The sequence below is a fragment of the Cnephaeus nilssonii genome (assembly GCF_951640355.1).
Source record: "Cnephaeus nilssonii genome assembly, chromosome: 2".
In the NCBI taxonomy this organism is placed as follows: Eukaryota; Metazoa; Chordata; class Mammalia; order Chiroptera; family Vespertilionidae; genus Cnephaeus; species Cnephaeus nilssonii.
In genome coordinates, this window is record NC_137073.1 from 22,186,297 (window position 1) to 22,198,496 (window position 12,200).

Below are 12,200 nucleotides of genomic sequence, written 5' to 3' on the forward strand. Positions count from 1 at the left end.
TACACTTTATCTTACAGATAAGTTTCAGGACCTTTCAATAGGAGCATCCTAAAAGGCATATTATGATGCATATCATAAAACTTGTATGAAACTTGAACTTAGTATGTCTGTCTCTGGAGTGAACATAATCACTATTAACTGTAATGGCTTAACTTGTGAAATAAGTGACTCTCTTGAGAAAGAAAGGTCTGCGGAAGTGGGATTTGTTTGCAGTGTATAGTTCTCAGTGATGAACCTCTAGTGTGTTGGTTGCATGTTGGCAGTAGGCTGCAGTTTTCTAGTCTCCAGGCATTTCAGACTTTTAAACTCCTCTCGCAGGTAGAGTTTGTTAATGTGCAAAAGTCTGAGATTGGGGTTCTTCATTCTGCAGATCTTCCTTTGGAGATATGGTAATGCTGGCTCTTTCCCAAAGAAATGGAGTAAATTCAGTTATAAGGACTTTCCTTAAGCTCTAATACGTATTTTCTTGCTTTTTTGGTTTGTTGTTTATCTATTTGATTTTCTTGTAATGCAGGGCATTCATAACTTCATGTAAATACTTGGCTAATAAAAGTGTTGTTTACTCCATTGTTTGTATTTTCTGTACTATAATGCTTATAAGCATGGGGCTTGGAGCTAGACTGCCTGGATTCTCTGTGGGGCCTCTGGGCAGGTTCGAGCCTCCCGGAGCCTCAGCTCTCCAGAGTGCCAACCCACAGGGTTGTTGTGAGGGTTGAACGAGTGAATACATCTGAGGCACTCAGAACAGGGCCTGGCTGTAGGAGGCTGTAACAGTTTTTATCATGATGATAAAAATATTCACACACAGAATTTGAGAGAAAATGTTACATAACAGTTGTTATCATTGTAAGAGAAAAATCTTAATTTGCTATGTAATTAAATGTCCAAGGTAATCATTCTGTCCTTGGAAACTTATCTGCGGGACACAGCTTTGCACACAAAGTTGACCACCCTAACTGTTTGATCATGTAAACACTTACGCCTAACAGAAGCGTAACTGCTGTGCTTGTACTTTCGGTGGCTTACTATGTAGCCATATGGGTGTCTGCAACACTTGTCAATGGCAAAAATGCTTTTATTTTCGCCAGAGGTGGGAAAAAAGATGGGCATGGAAATGGATATCCATCGTGAGCTCAACTATATACATATCCATAAGCAAAGGAAAAGACCCAAGGAAATACATTGCAGCTTCAGCAGTGGTCATCTCTGGGCAGCAGCATGCTTGAGACTTGCCATTTCTCTTTTGTTGTTGAAGTTTCTAACTTTTCTAAAATGAGTGTCCCATTTCTAACACTCAGAATGTTATTAAACTGTTAATATCTCTGAGGAGGTTGAATTAGTTGATCTTCCAAAGCTCTGGGATTAGATACAGCATTAAAATATTAAATCTTAACCCACTTAGCTTTCTTTTCTTTTCCAGTACATTTAAGCAAACATATAGTGAGGGTCTCTTCTACAACAGTATCTAATACAGTGTGTGCTAGGGCATCGTGGGGAGAAAAGAAGAGCAAGGTGCAGGCATAACATCATAGAGCTTAAGAGCTTGAAATCTAGTGGGTATTTTTGTTTTGCTTTGTTAATCCTCACCCGAGGACATTTTTTCACTGATTTTTAGAGAGAGTGGAAGGGAGGAGGAGAGACATAGAGAAAGAAACATCGATATTTTTAGAGAGAGTGGAAGGGAGGAGGAGAGACATAGAGAAAGAAACATCGATGTGAGAGAGACACATCAATTGATTGCCTCTAGCATGCACCCCAACCGGGGCCAGGGATCGAGCCTGCAACCAAGGTACATTCATTCTCTTGATCAGAATCTAACCCTTGACCCTTCAGTCTGTGGGCCGATGCTCCATCCACTGAGCCAAACCAGCTAGGGCTTTAGTGGGAATTTCTATTTACCAACAATAAATATTTTAAAAATGAATGTTTCAAAGATTACTGTTTACAATAGCATTAAAAACATCAACTGCCTAGGAATAAATCTAACAAAAGATGCATAAGACCCCTATCCAAACATTGAGAGAAATGTAAATGTCATAATGTTACACTATGGTAAAGATGTCAGTTCTCTCTCTCTCTTTATAGATTTAGGTCAGTCTTAAAGGAAATCTTAGCAAATATTTCTGTGGAAATTGAGAAGGTGGATTTTTAAATTTATGTGGAAATACGAAGGGCCAAGAATAGCCAATGCCATAATGAAAAAACAGAAGGAAAGAAGTTTGGAGGACTTACGTTATCACATAACAAGATTTGTTATAAAGCTGCAGTAATTGGACAGCATGGTATTGGCACAAAAGTAAACAAATAGATCAGTGGAAGTACAGCTCCAGAAAGAATCCCGCATCTGTAGTCACCTGATTAATGACAAAGGTGACATTGCAGTGCATTGAAGAAATGAGGACCTTTTTGGTAAATGATGCGTCAACTAGATATCCAGATGGATAGTGAGTTTTGGCCAATGTCTCATGCCATACACAAAGATCAGTTTCAGATGTAATGTAAGTTGAAATTTGAAAGGGAAAACTAGCTTTTTTTGGGGGAAGAAAACAGCATTTCTTCATGACCTTTGTGGTAGGTAAGGATTTCTTAAGCTTGACCAAAAAACATTATCCAAGGGAATGACTTTTACATTAAAATTAAGAATCTTTGCTCATCAAAAGACAACTATAAAGAGAGTGAAAAGGCAGGCTACATTTAGAGAAAATATTTATTTGTCATGTGTATATCCAATATAGGATTTGTGCTCAGAATATATAAAGAATTCCATCAAATAAATAAGAAAAAGGTACTCTACCTAATTTTAAAAATGGACAAGAGGAAGACTTGCACAGGTACTTTGCAAAAGATATTCAAATAGCCATGAATATGTGAAAAGGCATTCAACTTCAATTATTATACAACTAGGGGCCCAGTGCACGAATTCGTGCACCTTGAAAGGAACTGTGGGCCGTGAGGCTGCGGTAGGCACAGGGGCGGGTCTCGGCCCATCCTCCATGCCCCTGCCCGGCCCCTCCCACTGCCGCTGCTCCTATGCGCTGATGGCGCCGGCCCTACTGATGGCGTGGCGCGATTGGGGCTGATGCCAGCAGTGGGTGTGAGCGGGGCTGGCGGCAGCTGCTGTCCCAATCACCCCTCAGGAGCAGGGTGATCAGGGCTGGCAGCTGCCACTCGCACCTGCTGATGGTGCTGAGTGATCAGGACCAGCGCTGTGCACCAGCAACAGGTGCAAGTAGGGCCAGCGCTGGCAGCAGGTCTGAGGGCCGGGTGGGACCGCGGCATGCAGGAGCAAAGAATTTTCAGTAACCACCAGATGCTCGCCCCAATGACAGCGACCAGCGCCCCGCCTTGGTCTGGCGCCCCCCGCTCATCTCCACCATCCCGCCACAGCCAACACCTGCCATGTTCCGCACATGCCCCCTGGTGGTCAGCGCACATCATAGTGACTGGTTGTTCAGTTTTTCCGCCGTTCGGTCTATTTGCATATTAGCCTTTTATTATATAGGATAAAACCCCAGTACAACATCACTATATGCACATCAGAATAGCTCCACTGAAAAAGGCTAAGAACAGCAGGTGTTGGGCCATGGATTAGCTGGAACTCTCACACTGTGCCTCCTGGCCATTGGCTGCGGGTGAGCTCCTAAATGTCCCTCCGTTGCCAACCCTGCCTGCACAGTGGTGGTCACAATTTTCATGTCCCCAGGTTACTATGAGTATGAGGGTCACAGGAAGCCCTTCACATAGAGTCAGGTTTGTAGGCCATGCACCACATGTGGGAGCTTCTAGAATCTTCCTCTTTCTCCTGGGTTTGTCTGTAAAGGCCTCCCTGTAGTTACTAGAATTTTTTTAATAGATTATTTAACGAAGGCAATGATGGAAACAATAATAGTATCATATGTACAAACTGCCATTTTATATATGTCTTTTTACTTGTTTATTCCTCCTAACAACACCATAATAGGTAGGTACTAAAGCATTAAGGTTCAATTGCTGCTCCATTTTTACGGTTGATAAAACTGAGGTGAACAGAGATTAACTAACTTGTTCAAGATTACCCAGCTAAGCCTAGACTTTCCACTTCCTGCTCTGGCTTCTCTGGATGGTTCCATAACTCGTCCCATGAAGTCTTCTTTTCATGAATGGATCCAGCATGAAGTCTCCTTCCTAAGTTCTGGAATATTCCATGTATAATTTAGTAGTAATGTTGATTATGGCCCCAATCATAATGACCGCAACATAATAATAGTAGTAGCAGCCAATTCTGCATCTGTTGAGTGCTTACTGTGTGCCAGATGCCAAGCTTGGCTCTTTCTATGCGTTATCATGTCCAATACCTGGAACAGCTCAGCGAAGAGGCCTTGACTGTTACTGGTGCCTTATGGAGGCTGACTCTGATCTCCATAGTTAGGAAGTGTCAGAGTCAGGGATCAAGCCCAAGTCTGTCTGTTACACTCCCAAAGCCTGAGCTCTCCACTGCCTCTCTGTGCTGCCACTTGCTTTGTTTGGCTTTGGACCTTTGACTATGTTCAGTCTTTACATGTTCTGATGTAACATGTTCATGAAGACGGTCCCCTAACTTCCCGCCATTCAGAATTTATTGAGTACCTACTGTGAACAGGCATTTTGGAGTCACCAAGATCATTAAGATGATGTTTCTGATCTTGAGGAACTCATGTCTAGAAAGGGAGGCAGATCATTGCAAATGAGGGTGATCTGTGCAGCACCAAATATCTATGGGTACAGAGGCACTAGAGAGAAGGGACTAATCAAATCCCCCAGGGCAGGTGGGTGGGGAGGTTCTTTAAAGAAGGCTTTACAAGAGGTGCCTGAGGTAGGTTTGAAATAGTAGTAAGAGTTTATTGATTGGTTAGGGCAGCAAGGGCATTCCAGGCACAGTGAATAGAAGTCAGGGCTGGTTCTAAAGATTTTACTCTCTGATCCTTAATGGATGTCATCCTCTATACACAAGGAAACACCAGAGTGGGAGAATCTGCCTCTCCCCTGGCACCAATAGTGCCTATCACGGCAGGGAATGGGTATGCTGTGGGCTGCATGGAAAGTGTCATTGATGGCCATCGTGTGAGTGATGCAATGACTCTGAAACTTTAGTGTAAGCTCATTCAAAATGCAGATTTGGGGTTCTCCACTTGGGAGTCTGTGGGTTGCTCTGAAAGAAACAGGTGTGCCTTAGCATTTGATTGTCCTGTTGTGTAACCTGTATTGTGGGCAGGAAGCCATTGTCAGGACAGAGTAGAGAGAGACAGAATGGTTTCCTATAGGCAAAAGTGACAGATTGGGTGAATTTTATCTCCCTGTTTAATCTGTACATAGAACATATCATACTAAAAACTGGGCTAGACTCAGAGGAAGGAGGAATGAAAATTGGTGGAAGAATTAGCAATAACTTTAGATATGCAGATGACACCATCTTACGGCAGAAAGTAGCAATGGTTTGAAATGACTTCTAATGAAAGTGAGAAGAAAGTGCCAAAGCAGGACTTGCATTTGAACATCAAGAAGACAAAACTCAGGACAACAGAAGAAAAACACAACTTGAACATAAAATCATGACTACAGAAGTAATACACAACTTTAACATAGTGAAGATATTGAAATTGTTAAAGATTTTGCTTACTTTGTTCAAATATCAATTAAAATGGGGACTGTAGCCAAGAACTCAAGAAGGCTGAGACTCAGAGGGCAGCAATGGAAGAATTAGGGAGGATCACCACAAAGATATGTCATTAGAGACCAAGGTTAAGATCCACACCCTCATATTCCCAATTATTAGGTACCGATGTGAAAGTTGGGCAGTGAAGAAGACTGATAGGAAAATGACTGATTGGAAATATGGTGTTGAGAGTTCTACAGATACCCTGGACCTCCAGAAAGATGAACAAGTGGATCCTGGAGCACATTAAGCCTGAAACATTGCTGGAGGCAAAAAATGACAAAACTAAAGCTCTTCTACCGCAGGGACATCATGAGAAAGCAGGGTTCTTTGGAAAAGACAATAATGCTGGGAAAAATAGAAGGCAGCAGGAAAAGAGAAAGACTAAAGAGACAGACTGAAAAGAAGCTGTAGGCATGAGTCTATAGTTGCTGAGCAGGGCTGTTGAGGACAGGACATTGTGAACTTCACTTATTCATAGGGTCACCAGGACTCAGAGCTGACTCAGTGTCATGTACCACACCCAGGAGTCAGTTTTGTGGATCCGGGATGGGGAACTAGAATCTGCAACTTAGGTATTCTGATGCAGGAGGCCTGTGAACCGCAATTTGAAAAACTCTGCTCTTTGACTTGGAGAAGATGAGTCAAGGTGACATGAACATAGAGATTTACGAGTGCCCTGGTGATTCATCCCAGGCTGAAACAGTGCCGTGGAGTTACCTTATCCCTGAGGAAAACTAGCTTCTGCTCCCGTCTGTAGCCCTGCCTATAGATTTGGACATAGGTGGTGGAGATTTCTGTTTTCCGAGGGCTATTTTGGTTACTGCATAGAAGTTGCATGTGATTTTAAATTAAAACACAGCCCCCTTAAGTAGTAGATTGCTCTTTATTGTTCCCTCTGAAAGAATCTGTCTTTTATATCTTACACATTTTTAGATATTTTTTTTGATGGGACGATCCTATTTAATCTTTTCCTGTCTTGCTCTGACTAGCCCCCACCCCTAACTGAAGGGGGCCATAAAAGAAACCAAGAGGTGACTCTTGGTATTCCCTTTGCCTTCCCAAGTCTGAGGCTCCCATAACAGCTCAAGTTACCTCAGTCTGTGGGTCCTAAAGATGCCATCTCTTAAAAGTTGTGTCAGGTGGCAGTCCCAGGGCTGGGTCCAACACTGCTCAGCACTGGCCTCAGTGATTCAGTTGCCCTCACCACCGGCAGAGGGCTTTGAGGATGGACCTGGGCCTTCCTGTCTCTGCCCCCGCAGCTGGCATAGGTCTGGAGCAGCATGGGCCTTCCAGGACCATTTAGGACCGTTTGGGTGGGTGAAATATAGTGCCATAGTCTCAAGCCCACTTGACTTTGTGAATTCCAACAATCTGCACTCGGCACATAAGATCAGTGTCCTGCAAGTAACCCACTTTGTGTGAGCCATCAATTCTGATGGGCGATCTGAACTTTAAGGGAATTGTGAGCAATCCAAGAGTAATCTTGTGATTGCACATGATTTTTACCCAGGCGCTGGCTTTGGGACACCCCTTCCCCTCCTAAACTATGACAACACCTCATGCAGGTCTTATGTTGAGCAGTCAGACCTGAGCCACGTGTCTCCACTTGCTCCACTAGCATCAGAATGACCTGGGGAGTGTGTGAAAAAGGCCAATGCCTGGTCTTCCCTCGGTCCCCCTGAATCTGAATCTCCGGGTGGGCTTCCATATCCCCATTTTATCCAGTGCTCCAGGTGATTATCTTACTCAAGTTTGAGATGGCTGTCTTCAAGGACTTGACAATTCTCTTACCTCAGTTGGGGTTGGTGTGTCCCTGGTTACTTAATGCTTCAAAGAAGTGTCTGCCATTTTCCCTGAATGATAACTTCTGTCTCAACTGAATGGCAGTTGTGCTAAGTGGATGTGAATAAGCACAGCCATATTGTCCCCCAAATGTTACTAATGGTCATTGAGCCTGGCTTTCATTTCAGTTGGTAATCTTTACTATTCTTTCCTTTCTCTCAGGTATTTGTACCACGTTTTGACCAAGAACACCACAGTCACAGAACAGAACCGGAACCTGCTGGTGGAGACCATCCGTTCCATCACCGAGATCCTGATTTGGGGAGATCAGAATGACAGCTCTGTGTTTGAGTAAGCGTTTCCAATGTTTTAAAAATTTTTTCGTCTTCCTTTGAATATGTTTCTGAATGCGTATCATGAGTCATTCAGATGATGTCAGAATTTGAAGCCAATTTGGTCTTGCACGGATATCTATTCCTCTATCTATATAAAATGTCCTGAAACACCACAGCTGAAAATGGGGAAGTATGGAAATGAGTCTCTAGAAAATCTGAAAATATCATGGGTAATTTTTCCAGTAGTGTCTGATTATCACCTCCAAGGAAGGAGACAATGTCCTGGGTAGTTAGACTCTAAGTGAACGGGGAGACACTAAGAATAAACATTTATTGTGTTTACTGATGGGCCAGGCACAGTGCTGAGCTCTTGATGAGATAATCCCCCTACATCTCCCAGTGACTCCAGGGTAATGGCCTTGTCCCATTTATGTGTTCGGTCACACAGCTGGTAAGCATTGAAGCAGTGCCTCCTACCAGAGCCCATGGAGGAGTTTGTCCCTTATTCTCATACTTTCTAGATGAGCAACCTTAGGTCAGCCTCAGTTTCCTCATCTTTAAAAGAGAGAGAGTTCCCTGTCTAGTGCCTGGTATAGCCTAGGCATTAAGAAATGTTAGCAATTCATAATAAAATAAAATAAAGGTGTCCCTATTGGATGGTTATTCTCATTTGTAGAATATAATGAACAACATAAACTGATGAACAAAAATAGATACAGAGACATAGAAGCATCGAATAGCCCGGCAAACCTCAGAGGGAAGGCAGGGGAAGGTTGGGTGGGGTGGCTAAGAGATCAACCAAAGGACTTGTATGCATGTATATAAGCATAACCAATGGACACAGACAATAGAGGGGTGAGGGCATGTGCTGGGGGGCCAGAGTGGGCAGGGAGAGGTCAGGGAAGCGGGGGGGGGGGGGGGGGAAGGAGACATATGTAACACTTTCAACAATAAAAAATTTAAATTAAAAAAAAAAAAAAAAGCAAAGGCTACTTCCCCAATAGATCTGTCTCAGTGTCTGAGTACAGAAGAATTTGGATTATGACAACCACCAGATAGATTTTATTTTTATATAAAATAATCTCAATTATAAGTATTGAGGCCATTTTTAAGATCATTAAAAAAAATGGTATTCCATTTCTAACATGGCTTCTTATTAGATATCCTGATTTTCTGGATAGCTCTATGTTTTCATCGGTAAGTTTATTTAAATAAAGCTACGTGTGAAAACACAAACCTGTGACACTGGCCATAATCCCCAAAGGATAATCGGAGTAATAAAGTGAGGCGTTGCTTATAAACGGGACTAGCTTTTTTTAAGGTTCCATGGAGAATTGGTTGGTTGGTATCTGTTTTTGGAAATGAAAGAGACCCTTGGGTTAAAGCTTAGAAACCGTCTTTGTTTACTAGAAACCCTTGGGTTAAAGCTTAGAAACTGTCCTCCTTAGTCCATTTGTTAGCTTAGAAAACTACCCGAGGCCCAGGGATTCTTAGGTGGCTGCCTAACAGAGTCCCCAAGAGAATTTGTTTTTAATACATATTTTTATTTTGGAGTAATTTTAGATTTACAGAAAAGTTATAAAGATAGTACAGAAAGTTCCCATCTGCCACCTCCCCCTCTCCCCCCGTTTCCTCCATTGTTAACATCATAGATTACCAAAGTGCATTTGTCAAATCTGAGTAGTTGACATTGGTACCTAACTATTAAATAAACTCCAAACTTGATTTGGATTTTGCCAGATTTTCCATTAATATCCTCTTTTTGCTCTAGAATCCCAATCTAGACTCCCAATCCAGGCTCCCACAGTGCATTCAGTTGTTATATTTCCCCACTCTCCTCTGCTCTGTGACAGTTTCTTAGTCTTCCTTGATTTTTCATGACCTTGACAGTTTTAGGCGTACTTATCCCGCCTAGGAGCATGGGAATTAAGCTCCACCTTCTGCGAGGGGGTAGTATCTACATACACTATTTGAAGTTCTGCATGGAAATTTGTTTCTTCCCATTTATGTATTTATTCAATCATTTATTTATATCAATACTAGAAGCCCGGTGCACGAAATTCGTGCACGGCGGGGGGTTGTCCCTCAACCCAGCCTGTACCCTCTCCAATCAGGACTGCTGGCTCCCAACTGCTTGCCTGCCTGCCTTCCTGATTGCCCCTAACCACTTCTGCCTGCCAGCCTGATCACCCCCTAACCACTCCGCTGCCAGCCTGGTTGATGCTTAACTGCTCCCCTGCCAGCCTGTTTGCCCCCAACTTCCCTCCTCTGCCGGCCTGGTCACCCCTAACTGCCCTCTCCTGCAGGGTTGATCACCTCCAACTGCCCTCCCTTGCAAGCCTAGTCCCTCTCAACTGCCCTCCCTTGCAGGCCGGGTGCCTCCCAACTGCCCTCCCCTGCTGGCCATCTTGTAGTGGCCATCTTGTGTCCACATGGGGGCAGGATCTTTGACCACATGGGGGCAGCTATATTGTGTGTTGCAGTGATGATCAATCTGTATATTACTCTTTTATTAGATAAGATAGAGGCCTGGTGCACGGGTGGGGGCCAGCTGGTTTGCCCTGAAGGGTGTCCCGGATCAGGGTGGGGTTCCCTTGGGGTGTGGGGCTGCCTGAGCGAGGGGCCTGTGGTGGTTTGCAGGCTGGCCACGCCCCCTGGCAACCCAAGCAGAGGCCCTGGTATCTGGGATTTATTTTCCTTCTACAATTGAAACTTTGTAGCCTGGAGCGGAGCCAAGCCTGCTGTTCCCTCTGGGGCGGCAGCCATTTCTGTGGCAGTTAATTCACCTTCTACAATTGAAACTTTGTAGCCTTAAGCGGGTGGGCCCGGCCAGGGTGTGCGGAAAGCTTTGCTTCCCCTGTTGCCGCCGGCAACCCTGGCCTGCTCTCTCAAGCTCCATTCTGCCGCCATTTGTTTGAATTTGTTTACCTTCTATAATTGAAACTTTGTAGCTTGAGTGGAGGCTTAGGCCTGGCCAGGGCAGGCAGAAAGCTTGGCTTGCTCTGTTACCTGGGAAACCTTGCTCTCTGTGGCTGTAGCCATCTTGGTTTGGGTTAATTTGCATACTCGCCCTGATTGGCTGATGGGCGTGGCTTAGCTGATGGGCGTGGCTTATGTAGCGGAGTGATGGTTAATTTGCATATTACCATTTTATTAGAGAAGATGAATGCATGGATATTTACTTTATACTTTGGATTACAATCCAATACAGTGTTGTTTTGTTGTTGAATTGGTTCCAGCTTTGGAAGCTCCTTCAGGTTGGTTCCTGTGTCCTTTGACACGCCCCCATCCTTTTGTTTTTGAGCACTTCCTTACTTTCTGGTACTTTAAGATGCTCCAGGTTCATTTTTTATTTTTTTCTGCCCCAGCCCTAGAATTAGTCATTTTTCCAAGGAGCCCCCTCTGTACTCCTCCAGGGTGTTTTTAAAAATCCAGGCCCTTGGACTTCATGCTGGTTTTAGGGGATAGATCTCTGGGCAAAATCTACAAGCATTTTAATAAGTTCCCAACTTGGTTATCATTATGCTGCAGTGAGCTTGTTGGGTGATCCTTGATAGACAAGATAAACAAAATAGGTCAAATGTTAGGAATATTCTGGGGGTCCATGTGAATGGCTCCCAGAATCAGAGTTGGAAAAGATTTTAGGGGTCTTTTTTTAAGGTAATTTATTCATTCATTTACCCTTTCATGGATTCAAACAGAAGTTATGCAGCCCATAGTCCTGCTACTGTGGAACTGACAGTGGAGGGGAAAGAGCTACTAAAACTAAGTCAACCAGCAGACACATGTTACTGCAGCGATTTATTCGGAGTACCCCAAATGAGAGGTTATCTGCTCTTAGCTTGAACTCAGAGAACACATAACTCGAAACATCACTTTCTTTCTTTAAAGAAAAGCATTAGGGGGTTCTGTCTCCTTTTCATGACTAAACAAACCAACATGTACTCCTAAATGTCAGTGCCCCAGGCTGCGTACAGACCAAGTCCTGTCCAGAACAAGAAAGGCAAATATGGACTTGGGGACTGGCTGGGGTCCTACACCATGGTAGCATCTTCTATTTCCTTCCCGTTCTTTCCCCCCAGACATGGAAACGACAAACCTGACAATTTGGAAACCAAAACCCTTTATATCCCATTGTTGTTTAACACTCAAAGACATGGAGAGCAAAGGAAAGAGGCTTAGTAAGAAGAAGGAAGGATATAAAATATTGGCTTACCAAATATCTTGCTTACCAAGTTTCAAACACAGATTACTGTGTAATCATTTAGTAGATAAAGATCTTTTCATTCTGTCAGAAATCTAGTAGTTCACTGTTTCCAGAATCAGCACTGTTCTTGCCTTCTGAGAAGAGAGCTGGGAAGGTTGCAGTTGCCTGTCCAGCATCGTGAGAGCTGGATGGATGGCATGGA

General features: G+C 43.7%; 1 protein-coding gene across 5 annotated transcripts in view; it reads left to right on the forward strand.

Annotated features, from left to right (window-relative positions):
• The window catches only part of CLEC16A (C-type lectin domain containing 16A), a 223,008-nt gene that overhangs the window by 6,491 nt on the left and 204,317 nt on the right, over positions 1-12,200 (forward strand). For all 5 annotated transcript variants that reach the window (XM_079785204.1, XM_079785205.1, XM_079785206.1 and 2 more), the window contains exon 2: positions 7,679-7,807. In XM_079785204.1, the coding sequence (XP_079641330.1) occupies positions 7,679-7,807 (129 nt within the window). The remainder of the gene's footprint in view (positions 1-7,678; positions 7,808-12,200) is intronic.